Genomic DNA, 15,931 nt, shown 5'->3' on the forward strand with positions numbered 1-15,931 from the left:
GCAGGGGAGAATGGGTGTGGGTGCGGCCGCATGTGTGTAGGGGCCCTGGGGGCGCAGACTCACCTCATAATCCAGGCCCTTGTGGTTGAGGGCGACATTGAGAGTGAAGGTGGAGGAGTCGTGATGGGGGCGCAGAGATGGCTGCTCATCTGGTCGGTAGCGGACCACAAAGTTCATGACCGCCCGGGCCTGTGGGGGCACGAGAGAGGGGGCTGTAGGGAAGGCTGTGAGGTCCTGGGGGCTTGAGGGGGGCTCCAAGGGGGTGAAAGTCTCTGCCAACAGGGGGAGGGGCTGCAGGGGCTGTGCTTCTAACTGCCCCCATCCCGAGATGCCCTCCCGTGGTATCCCTTTCCATGGGCCTCCAGGTGCTGGGGGTGGGAGGTGGGGAGGGGCTGAAAGGGTGCAGCATGGAGACTGCCTGCCAGGGCTGAGGTGTGGGGAGGTGGAGGCGGGAAAGGAGGCAGAGGGCAAGGGGAGGGGCAGCGGTCCACCTTGGTGTGGTAGCCTGGGAACAGGCTCTCTGTCATGGGCCCCACGTACGTCCTCAGCAGCTGCAGCCACTGGTCCTCATAGCCCACCTGCTTCATGTGGATGTCCACAGTGGGCACGTTCTCGTAGCCTCCGGCCAGCCTGGAGTCCTGTGGGCCATGAGCACTGAGCACCAATGGGCAGGCGCCAGCCTCCCCCCTCCTCTTGCCCTGGGCCTTAAGGCTTGTGGAACCGTGTCTGGCAGCCTCGTCCGCTCAGCCTGACTTGCTCCTGTAGGCCCGTTATGTCTCAGTGAAGACGTCACCTCTTCTGTGAAGCCCCTCGGGTCCCCCATGTCTGGGCCAAGGGTCTGTCCTGTGACTCCCACAGCCTCTGAGCTGCCCATCCCAGCCTTCAGAAGCTCGGCTCCTGCTACTGACTATAGCGGGTGAGGTGCAGGCAGGCAGGGCCGGCGCAGCCCAATGAACCACCCTGCCTGGGCCTGTGGCTGGCACCTGGGACTTGTATTTCTTGAATGAATGAATGATCACAGTCGTGTCCTCTGTGAGTCCCCTCCTTCTTGGTGACCCCTCTTTGATGCCACTCTAGATTCCATGTCCCTGGCTCACAGCCACACCTGCCTCCCCCAGGGGCCCTGCCTCCTCCCTGTCCCAGCCCCTCTCACCTCATGCCGGCCTCCTGACCACTGGCCGTAATGCTCCATTTCCTCCACCAGCTCGTCACACATCTGGTCTGACAGCAGCGGGAACCAGTACACATCTGGACACGGCTGAGGAGGTGGGGAGGAAGGACAGGGTCTGGGTGGGGGGCTGCCCTCGGAGACCTCTCCAGGAGAAGCCAGGCAGCCAAAGGAGGGGAGAAAAGACCGGGAGAGGAAAGGGAAGCCAGGATAGGAGAGGAGCTGGCGACATGGGGGTCTGAGCACAGGGACGGGCCACTGCCAGCGCGGGGCCAGGAAAGGCTGGATCAGAGACAGTGGGAGCAGTTCAGAGAGCACAGCACAGGTGGCAGGAGGTGCTGGGGCCCCAGGATTGGAGCTTCTTTACGAAACTGTCGTTTCACCCATAACAGTAACAGCCCCGAGGACCACTGGGGTAGTGGCGGGTGGGGAGCTGAAGGCCCGTCTGCCCAGCCTGTGCCCTTATCTGCCTGCACTGAGCAGCCTGAGGCATCAGAGGGAGGAGTGCTCAGAGACCGCTAATCCAGGCAGTGGACTCAGGGCGCGACGGCCACCAGGGCAGTCAGTAGTCCCACGGGGGACTCACCTGCTCCACGAGTCCCTGCCCTTCCAGCGCCCGGCTGTAGTTCTCGTGAATGTACTGCTCCTGCCAGTCCTGCGGCGGGGAAGGGTGTACACCTTGTCCTGTGCCCTCTTTGCTCCATCTGGTCCCACCCAGGAAGCCTGGGGCCACTACCACGACTGCCTGTCCCGAGGCAGAAGCAGACCCCATGGGTTAGCACTTGTGCGGGTGCACGTGCGTGCGTCCTCCTTTGGAGAGGAGCACGCTGCTTCTCTGAGCAAGGGGCCCTCACTTACCAGGGGGTTGTCGAAGATCTGCCAGAGGTCAGGGTGCAGATGGTCGGTGTCATAGCGGGAGGTGGCCAGGAGACGGCCGAATTCCTGCTGATTGCTAAGGTGGAGGAAGATCCCCTGAGGGGGAAGGGGGGACACATTGTGAGATGACCTGGGGGGTGGGGCTGCTTCCTAGCACCCCAGCACAGGGTTTCCAGGCTGTGTTCACCTTGTCCCGCAGGCTCTTACAGAAGGCCATGTCTGGGTCGGTGTCGCTGCCTGAGAACACCTCCCTCTGGGGCAGCTCTGACCTCAGGGTCTCGCCACGGATCACGTATGCCTGGGATATGTAGGGCACATTCCACACGCCCCTAGGGGCACCCATGCCGGGGTCAGGTAGGCACAATTGTGCCCAATTCAACCCAGGAGTCCCTTCACCCAGGGCACCCCACTCTCCAAGCCACCTCCCTGGTCAGGCACTGCCCTTTACAGCACCTAGTCTGGCTCCGGTCAGCCTGTACCCCACAGCGGTGGCACTGCCGGCAGGCCGCTATGCCTGGGCCCTGGGCGTGGGCTTTTGGGAGAGTGTGCCGGCGGCCGCAGGCTGGGGGATGGGGGCTGTGTTTCGGCAGGACTCACACTCGCTTCCGCTGCACCAGCTCCACATAGTCTTCAGACCGAGCGTAGTATTCATCGGGGCTCAGGGCCCCCCAGAAGTTGGACCATAGCTTCCCGTGGCGGGATAGCATGGGTGCTATCACCTTCCTGTGGATGGGCGGAGGTGAGGCCTGGGTCCAGGAAAGGAGCCAGGGGCTCCCTGTAGACTATCTGGGGGCCCTCTGGTGGAACCGGGTGAGCGACCTGTTCTCCTCAATGAGGATGCGCAGGGTCTGCTGGTTGGTAATGACAGCATCAGCATCCAGGCTGAAGTAGAATTCGCACTCGGGGTCCTGCCGACAACTGTCCCTGGAGATGACAGATCAACGAACAGATGAGCTAAAATGGGAGCAGGTGGAGGGGACAGTGCAGGGGGGCGGGGAGCAGTGTGCTTGCTTCCCCAGGACCCCCAGGTTCTCCTGGTGGGGAGGGCGCCCCTGTGGAGGCCGAGTAGAGGCTACATGCTGAATGGAGAGGGAAGGACGGGTGAAGTGGCCAGCAGTGTCCCCCATCCGCCCCGCCCAAGGCTTACTCACATGGCCATGTCCCTGGCCTCGCCTGGGGACAGGGCCTCCTCTGGCCCCACCAGCTTCACAGCTGAGAAGTGGTCCTGGAGCTGTGGCCAGGCGTCTGCAATGTGGGGCTCATGGTACACCTCCTAAACATAAGGGAGAAATGGAGGAGGGGAGAGAGGCGGCAAAAAAGATGGTGCCAGAGGGACAGGTGGGGGATGACGGTGAGTGGAAAGGGTGCAGGAGGGAGTCTGGGGTGGGGGTGGGGAGTTCCAATCCTGAGGGTTGGGGGGAAGGTTCCCTTGGGAGAGCCTGTTGGTCGGAGGTGGGGTGGGGGGTGGTTGTCTCACACTGTTATGTAGGAACAGGCTGACCCTGTCAGGGGGGTAGTCCAGGAGCAGGAGCCGCTGCAGGAAGCGGGGCAGGAATGGGGTAGGCTGCTCCACAAACACGGCCAGGAGCACCCGGGGGGGAGGCTGGAAGGTAAGACATGTTGGGGCTCAGACGAAAGCCCAGGCCTCCCCCATCAGTCTGTCCCGGGGGTCCCAGGGGCTTTGCCCAGTGCGCTGCTGTCCCGCGTGCTCTCCCCGCATCCCCTGCCTCAGTGCCTTCTCCTGCCCAACCCTGGCACCCCTCCTCACCTGCCCCCCGGGGAGTGTCCTCCGGTCCCTGCCGCAGAACCCACAGCCTCCCTGGGGGGTCCAGCTGTTAGGGACGTAGTTTCCCAGATAATTCAACTGGAGCTGTTGGAAGAGGCAGTGAGAGGCTGAAGTGAAGGAGTCCAGCAGGAGAGGGGCTGAGAGCCAGGTGGACAGGCAGGGGACAGGGCAGGAGGGGGAGGGATGGACACTTAGACCCTCTCCAGGCACCTCTGCTGCGGGCGCTGGGGAGTAACGGCTGCTCGGAAGGGATGGCTACTCAGGGGCAGGGGGCGGGTCTGACTGGGGCAGGGGCAGGGTCTGTGGGTATAAACCTTAGTCGGACCGTTCCCATGGACCACAACAGGAAGCGTGTCATAGGCCACATTCCGGATACGCACGCGATTCCGATCGAACTTTAAAACTATCTCATCTGGGGAAGAAAGGCCCAGCTTTACATTCCTTTCCTCTCAAGGCTGCCAAGCAACAAATGCTTCTAAATACGGTGGGCAGGGGTCCCGGATTCTCTAGAGGATGGACTGTGGCTCCAGGCGGGGCGAGGATGGGCTACCTTCTCTCGGTGAGGGTTCTGACCTGGCCACCCTGGGGCGCTCCCCCACACTACCTGGGTGACCTGGGCAAGTCCCCAGTCCCTCAGAGTGGCAGTGTCCTCACCTGTGATACGCAGTAACCACAGACCCTCCTCCCTTTGCAGGATGGTTGGGTTAAACAAAATTACAGAAATAGAGCCCTGACCCAGAGGCTTGGCACAAAGTATGCGTCCAACAGATTTCAGGGTGTGGCAACCCCCTCCGATTGCCTTTCTCCTCACCTAAGGCCCCATTGAGGTTCTGAAAGATGCGGGATTTATGATCCAGGTTGAGGCTGAGTTTCTCCTGGATGGGATGAGATGGGGCAGTTAACCAAGGAGCAGGTGGGCCGTCATTTCCCACTCTTTTTACTTCCTAAAGCTCCATACCCCGCACTGCGCCTTCAGCCAGAACTGCAAGGGGCCATCCTCCCCCTTCCTCCCTACCCTCAGCCCTGGGTCCAGGTAGAGTCGAGTGTAGAACAGCTGATCATCATCATCATCCTTGTACTTCCACTGGCGGACGACTTGGTGGATGGTGGGGGCAAAGCCGATGAACCCTGCAGGGGTGGGGAGGGGCTGATTCCAAGCCTCTCAGGGTCCCAGGGACCGGTCCCCACTCCGTCTCTAGCCCTCAGGCACCTGGAACACTCCACACCCCCTGACTCTCAGCCCCTCCGCCTTGGGCACTCTGCCACTCACCACCAGAGTTGAGGAAGCGCTTCCCCGTGCCCACCTCAGGGTACTGCTCTGCCAGCCCCCACTCGGGCCAGCAGAAGCCCTCCGCAGAGAAGAGCAGGCGGCTGCCACTCTGGACAAACTTCTTCAGCAGCTCTGAGGGGCTGCCAGCCAGAATCACGTCGTAGCTGGGTGGGGAAGAGGGCCCTGAACAGGAGAGCCACTAGGAACCTCGGTATCCTTATCTGCTCCTCGGGCTTGCCCCCTCCTCCTGGTTCCTCAGCCCCAGCCCCTTTACCTGTCCACGAACATGATGACCATGTCCCCTCGGTCAGCATACTTCTCCATTTCCTTCTTTAGCCACCTGACCTTCTGTCCTCCACCGACCGTTCGGGCCACATCACCCCCTCGCCACTCCTGTCCCAGGCCCAGGGTCTGTGGGGGAGACCCACCATGCCAGGGAAGGGCTCAGTTGGCCAGAAGGTCCCTCCTGACCAGGCTTACGGCAGGGACCCAGGCATCCAGCCCTCAGTCTGCTCCAGGATCTGGGGCATTCCTCTGCTCACCCGCACTGTGTAGTTGAAGAACTCCGCTGACCGCAGGAAACGCCGATACCCTTCTGTCTCTGCTGTGGCCACCGTGATCACCAGCAGCTTCTCTGTCACCAGCCGAGAATTGGCGCCCGGGACCCACTCACCCAGCTCATTGCCCCCACGAGCTCCGCTCTCCGCAGGCCCCCTTGCCCTCCCTCCAACTCTGCCCCTGTCCTCTATTCCCCCTCCCCCCACCCCCGGATTCCCTCTTAAACTCCAACCAAAACTTCGGCCCCAGCTGAGAGCTGGATGGGAGTGACACCCAGGAATCCGGGATGAGTTCACATGGAGAGGCTGGAAATGCCAACCCAGGGTGGGCTCCGTGATTTGTTCCGCGGAGGGCGCAGGGCTCCCCTTGGGGAGGCCGGCCACACCCTCCCGGCCTCCACTCCCCCCACCACCCCAAAGGCAGACACGCAAAACCGGCACCCACTCGCCGCTCCCGGGGCTCTCACCTGGGTTGACCGGGTCTCTGCCCCGAGGCCGGTCGGAAGCAGAGGTCGAAGGAGGCGGGGGCAGCAGCAGCAGCAGGAGCCCCAGCAGGAGCCGGAGTTCCGGGCCCCAGGAGGCCATGGCTGGGAGCCGGCGGAGAAGGCACACAGGCCCGCAGGGCGCCTGGGCTGTGTGCCTGGATTCCAACTCCGCGGAGGAACTGTGGGCAGAGGGACCGGGGCTGCCCAGCGGACCGCTGCGAGGAGGTGTAGGGCTCGGGCTCCGCCCTGGAAAAAAGGCGTAGCCCGAGGCTACTGAAAACTCGAGAAGCCGGCGCCCTAGACAAGGCGAGGATTGTCCCCAGGCGTGAGCGCGCGGGCTGCACGGAGCCAGCGGAGGGGGCGTCCGGCCGGGAGGCGGGGGCTCAGGCCGGCGGTCGCGAGCCGAGGACTTCGATCTGAGCCAGCTGGGCCCAGCGCCCCCTGACACACGAGGAAACTGAAACCTGGAGACGGGAAGTCACCCCCTGCAGGCCCGGCGGGATGCGGAGGCGGGTCTTTGCCACAACTCTGCCCGGAGAGCACGGCGTAGGGACGTGGGGGCGCTCAGAGCGGGGACGAGCGGAGCAGCGGGCGGCCAGGAGGGAGAAGGCCGGGGAGTCTGCGGCGCCAGGGGCGCTTGGGGGTTGAGGTTTCGGCAGAGGGTCATCAAGGGCCTCTCGGATTGCCCCCTCGAGCCTACCCACTCTTTTTGGTAGTCCAGCCCATCATCTCCACCACCCCGGGGAGAATCTCCAGAGGGTGCCTGTGTGATGGTGGCATCTTCAGAAGGACGACGAAAGGAAAATAACATTTCTCGAAAGACCACTTCTCTAAAATGATCCATGTAGGGGGCCCTACAAAATACATAGCCACCCAGAGGCCGGAAGTGGTTTTGCCCCTATAAAATATGGCGGTAAGCTTTCTCGTCTCCCAGGGAACATCACGTAATAGGTCGAAGCTTTGGGAATTCTAGTGCGATAGTTCTGCGCACGCGTAAAAGCCCGCGCTGCCGGAAGTGACGGCACTCCTTCCACAGCGCGTGGTTTAGCACGCGTGCGCAGTAGGCTCTTCCGTCAGCTGTGTTGTAGAAATGGTGGAGAAAAAAACTTCGGGTAAGCGAGCCCCGGGCTCTCGGCCCCTTACCACCTCCCAAATCCAAACCCAGCCTAGAATAGTCTCAAATCCCTTCCCTGGCCCTCGGGCCCTGGCGTTGGGGTGGCCTCTTAGATCATCCATTCATGTTTAATTGGTGCCTGCTCCACGTCGGGCGCCGGGGTTGGAGAGGGTAAAAAGATCCCTAGCATCCCAACACTGGCTTTCGGGGAGGGGGACAGACACGCAGACCTGCCGTTGCACTTCAGTGCGATGGCAGAGGGGTGCACAGCTACTGGGCGCAGGGAGGAGTGGCACCAACCTAGCTTCTGGGATGGAGGGGACCGCGAAGGCTGGGAGGGGGGAAACGCTTGCATTGAGGCTTGAAAGTCGAGTTACGGTTTCACTCGGCGTAGGTGCGCCGAGGCTTGTTCCCAGCAGCGTGAACCTCGCGTGCAAAGGCAGGAAAGCAAGAGAGAGCAAGTCGCTTAGGGAGCCAAGTTCACAGTTTGGGGATTGCGGAGGAATAGTAAGAGAGTCTGGAGGGTTGGGGAAAGGTACACTTGAAAGGCATTCTGTATACTTCCAGAGAGTTTGAATTCTCTAGAGAGGGCAGTAGGAAATCATCACAGGCTCTCTTAAGGCAGGGGAGTGACCGAAAGAGATTTGTCTTTTAGAGAGGCAGTTCTGGCTTCGATGCGGAGCAGCGCTGTACAGTGGAACTTTTTGTAATGATGGGAATGGTCTTAATCAGCACTGCGTAGTATGGCAGCTTTTAGCTACATGTGAGGGTTTAGCATATGAAATGTAGCTAGTGCCACGGAGGAACTGAATTTTACATTTTATTTAAACTTATTTTAGCCACATGAAATTTAACTAACGACACGTGAGTAGTGGCTACCATATTGTACAGCAGGGGTCTAGAGGCTGGAAGGCCAAGGCCAATTAAGGGAGGCATTGAGTAGTCCCCATAAAAAATGAGGGTAGAACAGTCTGCCAGATTGACTTTTAATAAATCTGATCCTGTCAACCTGTCAACCTTTCTTAAACTTTTTTGCTGGATCTCCCTTATTTTCACCACAAATCCCCAATGCAAAGTCCTTTAGACATTTACAGGTAAGACTCATAACAGTTGGCCTGACTTTATATCCACACAGCACCCCCTCCCCCATATGCTTTATATTACCAAGCATACTAAACTTTAAAAAAAATTTTTTTTTTAGTGTTTATTATTTTTGAGAAAGAGAGAGATAGGACATGAGCAGGCGAGGAGCAGAGAGAGAGGGAGACACAGAATCTGAAGCAGGCTCCAGGTTCCGGGCTGTCAGCACAGAGCCTGATGTGGGCCTGGAACCCGTGAGCCGTGAATTCATGACCTGAACTGAAGTCGGACGCTTAACTGACTGAGCCACCCCGGTGCCCCTGAGCTTTTTCTAATTTATTGAAGCCACCACAATCTGCCATCCAGGCTTTCTCCCATGCTGATATGAAGGCCTGAAATACCCTTTTCTCTCCCCCAATCAAGGTAATTTCTATTCATCAGTCAGTTCTCAAACTAGACCTCTTATTTTCCTCTGGAAAATGTTTCTGTCTACCGTAAGGCCAGTTAGGTGTTTCTGGCATGTGCTGTGTAGCACTATGTACTTCCTTGTGCTAACATATACTGTTAGCATGTGCTCTGCTGCGCTCGTTTGTTTGATCATTTGTATTCCCCACTCGACTGTAAGCTCATGTATTCCCAGGGCCAAGGGCACCACCTGGCACTTGGAAGTGAGGTAGTATGCAGTGATCCACAGCAGGGCAGTTCTGAGTTCTTCCCAAACCACATACCAGCTACGTGAGATTTGGACACATTTCTTAACCTCTGAACTTGAGTAAACTGGGGATGATAATGTTACCTCCCTCATAGGGTGGCTAAAGAGTCAAAGCTCTTACACAAAATGCTTAGCATAGTGTCTGGCTCATAGTGCGTGCCCAATGTTAGCCACTCGTGCCGATGCTATTATTATGGTTACAGGCACTCGCTAAGTATTTGTTCAATGAATAAAGAGATAATTTTCTGTAGAGCTGTCAGACCCTGGCAAAGAGAGAGGTTTAAAATAATAACTTCTAGGTTTCTTGTTTAGGATGCTTGGGTAGATGGTTCCATTAAAGAATACATAAGGAGAAGCAGCTTGGATGGGAAGATTTTAAATTTTGAGCTGCAGTGTTGATGGGCCATGTCTGGCTACTCCTCAAAGCCTGTCAGGTGGCCTACTCTCTCACCTCTAAGGAGACGGCTGTCCCCATCTCTTTCTGAGTCTGATTTCTCTTCCTGGGATTTCAAACCCAAACACAGGGCTTTAACTTTCACCCAAAAGCAAATGACTCCAAAGGTAATTCTCTCAATACTGGACCTTCTCCTGAGCTCCACAACTGGCTGTTGAGTTGGTTGCAAGAAGGTACCTGCTGACCTCACCATTTTCTTTCTTTCTTTTTTTTTTTTAAGTTTATTTATTTTGAGAGAGAGAGAGCGAGCGAGCATGAGTGGAGTAGGGACAGAGAGAGAGGGAGAGAGAGAATTCCAAGCAGGCTCTGTGCTGACAACGCACGGCTTGAACCCACAAACCATGTGATCATGAGCTGAGCTGAGATCAAGAGTTGGATGCTTACCTGACTGACACCCAGGTGCCCCATTGACCTCACCATTTTAAACCTCTCTCTTCTTACCTACCAGCTGTTCACTGGGATCAGATAATTCTACACAAAATGTTGCTTTCTTCACTAAAACCATTCACTGAAAAACTATCAGAAAAACCTGAAGTCACACCAGGGAAGCAATGAAGGGGTCTTTCCACTGGAGGGAGATAGTCAGTACAGTCTCAGGGTGTAGTAAAAGGAAGATTTTAGAAATACACACTGGATTTGGCCCTAAGGCACCACCAGGGTGTGAGTGGTTCCCACTAAATGGGAGTCATTTTGCTGGGGATTGAAGAGTGGATGGGAAGTGAGGAAGTGAAACATCCCATGGGTGATTCTCTCAAAGATGAGTGTTTGTGAATTTGGGTCGACACGTTAGGATTTGGCAGGTTTTTCCAGTGAAGGGAAAGTCTTTGTTGGGGAAGAGTGTTTGAAGATTCAGGAGGGAGGGAAGGACTCGAGCTGGAGGTGAAAGGTTCACTTTAGCAGTGGGACTTGGTGGAGGAGGTGCATCTTCTTGGAATGGAGGGAAGGTGGGTTCCCATGCAGTTATGTTTGAGGGTGGGCTGGAAGATGAGCATCTCTACATGTGAGTGGCCTGTGTCCTTTGAAGTAGGAAGTGAGATTGCTGAGCATGACGGCTGAGTGCATGAAGGTCCCAGTGGAGGCTGCAAGCCCTGAGTATACAGTGTGATTTTTGCCAGCAGCGAGAGGTCTCCAGCAGGCATCTCATTGGCTGGGTCTGGGGATTGGGAGGAAAGACTAGGGCCAAAGGGATAGAAAATAGGGGCCTTATTAACCAGGAGGGAGGCAAAGCAGAGGGGCTAATATACTGGGAGAAGGTACAAGGGCCAGGGGTTTGGTGACTCGGATAAATCAGAGAGCTGTGGCTCCATCCACGTGCTTCCTGGAACCAAGGCCACCCCAGTTTCTCTCTTCCTGTGCCCTCATGACTCCCTGGCTCTGCCCTATCCAGTTCGCTCCCAGGACCCTGGACAGCGGCGGGTGCTCGATCGGGCTGCCAGACAGCGTCGAATCAACAGGCAGCTTGAAGCCTTGGAGAATGACAACTTCCAGGACGACCCCCACGCGGGACTGCCCCAGCTTGGCAAAAGGCTGCCTCAGTTTGATGACGATGCTGACACCGGTGAGGCGGGGTGTGGAAGGAGACGGGTGGAGGAAGGGGAGGCCCAGGCTGGGGAGGCAAGGCCAAAGGAAGGGGGAGTGGTCTGCCTGGAGAAATATTGTAGAGGGACATCAGGCTGGGGCAGGGGGTGGGAGGTAGATGACACAGGAGCCCCTTTGGCTCTGCCAGGGACTGGCTTCTGTGACTGTGAGCCGGCTGCTGTCCCCCTCTGCGTCACCTTCATCTAGCACATATAAAGAGCATGGAGGAGCCGAGCTCTGAGAGTGCTACGGCTCTGACATAAAGCCTTGGACTTAGGGGAACATGGAGAAGAATGTAGGTGCAGGCTAGAGAAGTGAGGGTAAGGACACCTGAGAGATTGACTCAGAACCCAGGTGAGCCTGTGCTCAGGGAGTGGACACGTGTGTATCAGGAACGCTGGTGTCTTTCTTGGCACGTGCCAAATAACTGCAGTTGACCTTTGAGCAACACGGGTTCAAAACTGTGCGGGTCCTTAGTATGTGGGATTTTTACAGTCGGTGCTGGAAATATATTTGCTCTCCCTTAAGGTTTTCTTTTTCTTTTTTTTTTAAGTTTTGTTTTTTTACTGTTTATTTATTTTTGAAAATAATGGAGACAGCGTGAGCAGGGGAGGGGCTGAGAGAGGGGGAGAGAGAATCCCAAGCAGGTTCCATGCTGCCAGCACAGAGCCTGATGCGGGACTGGAACCCCATGAAACTGTGAGATCATGACCTGAGCTGAAACCAAGAGTCAGATGTTTAACCGATTGAGCCACTCAGGCAAACCCCCCCCCCCCCCCTTTTCTTTTGCNCCCGCCTTATGATTTGCTTAATATTTTGTTTTCCCGAGTGTTGTTTAAAAAATGCAGTATATAATACATGTATTAACACGTGTTAACTGACTGTGTTACCAGAAAGGCTTCTGGTCACCAGTAGCTCTTTGACATTGTTTTTGGGGAGTCCAGAGTTATACATAGGTCTTGGGCTGCATGGAAGAGGCCGGCGCCCCAACCCCTGCATTGTTCAGTGGTCAACTGTAAATGCTTTTCATCTGTAGGAAAGAAAAAGAAGAAAACTCGAGGCGATCATTTTAAACTTCGCTTCCGAAAGAACTTTCAGGCCTTGCTAGAGGAGCAGGTGAGGGGGGTGGCCCCAGGGGCTGGGAGGGCCCCCCAGGGGAGGACGGAGCTGCAGAGGTCCTTGTCCTGGGTCGGTTTTTGCTACATGGGTGGGTGGAGGAGGTGTGGAGCCTTCCCTTGTCTTTGCAGAACCTGAGCATGGCCGAGGGCCCCAACTATCTGACGGCCTGCGCAGGACCCCCTTCCCGGCCCCAGCGCCCCTTCTGTGCTGTGTGCGGCTTCCCGTCTCCGTATACCTGTGTCAGCTGTGGCGCCCGGTACTGCACCGTGCGCTGTCTGGGCACCCACCAGGAGACCAGGTGAGCTTGGAACCTCCCCCTGGGCCCATATCCTCTCCATCCTATCGCCCAGCTTCCCGGGACCCCTCCTCCTCCTGGGCTTCCTCGGCCTGCAGGTGCCTGAAGTGGACTGTGTGAACCTGGGCGTCCTCAGAAGGGAAGGCCCTCTGCACATCACCTCAGCTTCGGAGAGGGCTTGGCCAAGGGGAGAGATGCTCTTCTGGACCCAGAGTGGAGCCGTTCACTCGCCCAGCAAAGCTGAGTCCTACCTACCGGGGAAGACCGGTCCTAGCCCCCAGGGCTGTTTGCAGGGAAGTGGGCTGGGCCCCCAGCGTGCCGTTGTAATAAAAGGTTTCTTGTGAGGAGGAGCCTGCCTCTTTGGTCACCTGGTGATTTGGGGGTGAGGGTTGCGGGTCTCTGTGCTACTCATGGTTCTGCCGTTTTCCCTTCTGTCTTGTCAGTCGCCCCTCCCACCGTCTGTCTTCCTGGGTTCCCTGACCTGGAAGATTTTGGCCCATCCTCCTGCCACGCCTATGTCTCAGCATTCCTGGGCTTTATGCCATCTTTTGGTGATGGATTCAGTGCATCTGCATTTGCTTTTTGTTTCTGTAGTTCCCCTGAGTATCATTTGAGCACAGCCAGGACTGGGTGACAGGGAAGAGGAGTGAGGGTTGGGGGCGGGGCGCAGGAGGAGACTGAGGGAGGAGCTGGCCTCCTGCCTTCATCCTCTGGTACTTAACCCAGTGGAGAGATCAGCCCTCATCCTTGGTGCTGCTTGTCTAAGGAGCAGTTGTCGTGAGGAGGCGGCTGTTACCAAGGGCTGCAGTGTGTGAAATTACTAGTATCCGAGAAACCCAGACGTGTCTGAGGCATGGGGGCAATTCACGATACAGAGGCCCCCGTTCTTGGCAGCCCTGGGTGTTCTAACGCTTGTGTGGCATTAAAGCTTCTTACACTCAGGCCTCCTCTAAGTGGATTGTGTGCTCTGAGCTTATAAGCTCCTTGGAGTTGCTGCCTTAAGACTCTGTACTGTGTTGGAACTTAGCAAAGCAGATGCTCAGGAAGTACTTGTTGAACAAGTAACCTCAATGAGGTATGAATGAGATTCAGCAAATTCGGTGTTAGGCTCCTTCATAGGCTCTCCTGCCCCCTCTTGGGACAGATTTTCCCAGGGCCTTCCTGAGAAACTGCTGGCCCTTTCTCTGGAGGTTGGGTCAGTGGTGTTGGTGATGGCTCCAAGCTGAATGGTGGTGAGGACACAGTGTGGGGACAGTCCCAAGTACATTGGTTTAAAAAAAAAATTTTTTTTTTAAACATTTTTGCTGAGAGAGTGTGAGCAGGGGAGGGGCAGAGAGAGAGGGAAACCCAGAATCCGAAACAGGCTCCAGGCTTCAAGCTGTCAGCCCAGAGCCTGATGATGGGCTCGAACCCACAAACCGTGAGATCATGACATGGGCTGAAGTCGGATGCTTAACCAACTGAGCNACATTTTTTTGACTACCCTTTGATCAAAAGGTAGGGTCTTTGTCCCCTTCCCTTGGGATCTGGGTAGACTTCTGACTGCTTCAACCAGTACAGGGTGGCGGAAGGGAGACCATGCGACATTCTAGGATAGGTGGTAAAAGGTACGAGGACACTTGACTTTTGTATCCCCGAGCCACCATGTAAGAAATCCAGCCATCCTCTGGGTGCCTGGATGGCTCAGTAGGTTAGGAGTCCAACTCTTGATATCAGCTTGGATCTCGATCTCAGGGTTGTGAGTTTGAGCTCCGTGTTGGGTTCCATACTGGGTGTGGAGCCTATTAAAGAGAAAGGAAAGGAAAGGAAAGAAAAAGACAAAGGGAGAGGCAGAGAAAGAAAGAAAAATCAGGAAGTCCAACCATCCTAAAGCCGCCTTGCTATGAGGAAGCCTCGGCCACACAAAGAGGCCACACACAGGTGGCCAAGTCAAGCCTTCAAGCCATTCCAGCCCAGGCTTCCATCCTGATAGTGAAGACACCCAGGCATCAAATGACCTGCGGCTCTCTGAGCCTTCACGACTGCTTCCTCACTGTCATGGGACAGGCACAAGCCATCCCTGGCATGCTCCAAATTCCTGACCTCCAGAGTCCATGTGTAAAACCAAATGGTTTATGCCACTGAGCCTTGGGATGGTTAAGAAGCAGTAATAACAGGGATACCAGGAATCCAGTTTGCTGGCTTAAGTCTTAACTTCTAGCTTAAGTCTCCCATGAAGGGAGACTTTCCTAGGCCCTGAACTTTCTATTTTCCTTTCCGTCAAGAAGTACATGCAAGGGGATACCTGGCTGGCTAAGTCAGTATAGGATGTGACTCTTGATCTCACGGTCGTGAGTTTAAGCTCCACATTGGGCATGGGGCCTACTTAAAACAAGAAGTACATGCAAGAAAGAAAATAGAGGGGCGCCTGGGTGGCTTAGTTGGTTAAGCGTCCGACTTTCGCTTGGGTCATGATCTCGCGGTTTGTGGGTTCGAGCCCCGCGTCGGGCTCTGTGCTGACTGCCAGCTCAGAGCCTGGAGCCTGTTTCAGTCTGTGACTCCCTCTCTCTCTGACCCTCCCCTGCTCACACTGTCTCTCTCTCTCTCTCTCCTAGAAATAAATAAAAAATATTAAAAAAAAAAAATAGAAGGGCACCTGGGTGGCGCAGTCAGTTAAGCAGCCAATTTTTGATTTTGGCTCAGGTCATGATCTCGCAGTTCATGAGTTGGAGCCCCACACTGGGGCTGACAGCGCAGAGCCTGCTTGGTATTCTCTCTCCCTCTCTTTGTGCCCCTCCCCAGTTTGCACGTGCACACACTCTGTCTCTCTCAAATAAATAAATGTTAAAAAAAGAAAAAAGAGGAAGGAAGGAAATAGAAGAAAAGACTGTTTCTTGGCTGAGAAGCACACCAGCGCCTCACTGTGATCACCTGCATCGGAACTCCTGTCAGATTTGCACTGAGCTAGCACAGTCTCTTTGGTTTCTTTCCTAAATTCACTGGCTTTGTTTCATATTTTGCTGATATAAAAAGAATCCCCTAGATCCTGCCTGGTATAAGTGTCTACTGAGGGACACCCTCAGCCTTCCCCAACTGACCCTGATAGGACAGAGCCAGACCCAATGGCTTCCCACTGCTCTGAGCTAAGTGGCTCCAGGCGTCCTCTGCTGACATTCTCTAGGAAGGGATCACTGGACCTCCTCCCCACCACTTGAAAGCACACTTCCCTAAGGAAAGCCTTGAACAATTTTTGCCAGCTCCCTGTGTGCTGGGGAGATTGGTCTTCACCCGGGTCTTTGGGAAATCTACACTGTGCCGAAAGCTTGTAGAGGTTGACCCAGTGTCATGTGATGGAGCAGTACCGCCTCTTCCTGGGCACATGGGCAGAAGAGGCTAACGCTAGGGACTCATAGGCTCTGAAGCCCTCAATGACAGGCGAATTCAGTTGATAGGAATGA

General features: G+C 55.9%; 2 protein-coding genes across 3 annotated transcripts in view; one reads left to right on the forward strand and one right to left on the reverse strand.

Annotated features, from left to right (window-relative positions):
* The window catches only part of PLOD3 (procollagen-lysine,2-oxoglutarate 5-dioxygenase 3), a 7,745-nt gene extending 772 nt beyond the window's left edge, over window positions 1-6,973 (reverse strand). The window contains exons 1-19 of one of the 2 annotated variants that reach the window (XM_077777965.1): window positions 6,847-6,865; window positions 6,125-6,388; window positions 5,643-5,734; window positions 5,375-5,511; window positions 5,101-5,264; window positions 4,846-4,958; window positions 4,642-4,705; window positions 4,145-4,242; window positions 3,813-3,914; window positions 3,522-3,647; window positions 3,196-3,317; window positions 2,864-2,968; window positions 2,642-2,767; window positions 2,232-2,373; window positions 2,027-2,140; window positions 1,755-1,823; window positions 1,154-1,258; window positions 492-638; window positions 64-189 (exon numbers count right to left, since the gene is read on the reverse strand). In XM_077777965.1, coding sequence (XP_077634091.1) covers window positions 64-189; window positions 492-638; window positions 1,154-1,258; window positions 1,755-1,823; window positions 2,027-2,140; window positions 2,232-2,373; window positions 2,642-2,767; window positions 2,864-2,968; window positions 3,196-3,317; window positions 3,522-3,647; window positions 3,813-3,914; window positions 4,145-4,242; window positions 4,642-4,705; window positions 4,846-4,958; window positions 5,101-5,264; window positions 5,375-5,511; window positions 5,643-5,734; window positions 6,125-6,242 — 2,070 coding nt within the window. In that variant the 5' untranslated portion in view covers window positions 6,243-6,388; window positions 6,847-6,865. Of the gene's footprint in view, window positions 1-63; window positions 190-491; window positions 639-1,153; window positions 1,259-1,754; window positions 1,824-2,026; window positions 2,141-2,231; window positions 2,374-2,641; window positions 2,768-2,863; window positions 2,969-3,195; window positions 3,318-3,521; window positions 3,648-3,812; window positions 3,915-4,144; window positions 4,243-4,641; window positions 4,706-4,845; window positions 4,959-5,100; window positions 5,265-5,374; window positions 5,512-5,642; window positions 5,735-6,124; window positions 6,389-6,846 lie in introns of those variants that run through there. The other variant, XM_077777966.1, reaches the window with a different exon arrangement.
* Window positions 6,974-7,147: 174 nt separating this feature from the next.
* On the forward strand, window positions 7,148-12,844 carry ZNHIT1 (zinc finger HIT-type containing 1). Its single transcript, XM_077777967.1, has 5 exons — window positions 7,148-7,254; window positions 10,890-11,060; window positions 12,117-12,196; window positions 12,328-12,497; window positions 12,593-12,844. The coding sequence occupies exons 1-5, from the start codon at window positions 7,233-7,235 to the stop codon at window positions 12,612-12,614; spliced, it is 465 nt and encodes a 154-aa protein (XP_077634093.1). The 5' UTR covers window positions 7,148-7,232; the 3' UTR covers window positions 12,615-12,844.
* The last annotated feature ends 3,087 nt before the right edge of the window (window positions 12,845-15,931 follow it).

Source organism: Crocuta crocuta, unplaced genomic scaffold (assembly GCF_008692635.1).
Source record: "Crocuta crocuta isolate KB4526 unplaced genomic scaffold, BGI_CrCroc_1.0 scaffold217, whole genome shotgun sequence".
NCBI classification, from domain to species: domain Eukaryota; kingdom Metazoa; phylum Chordata; class Mammalia; order Carnivora; family Hyaenidae; genus Crocuta; species Crocuta crocuta.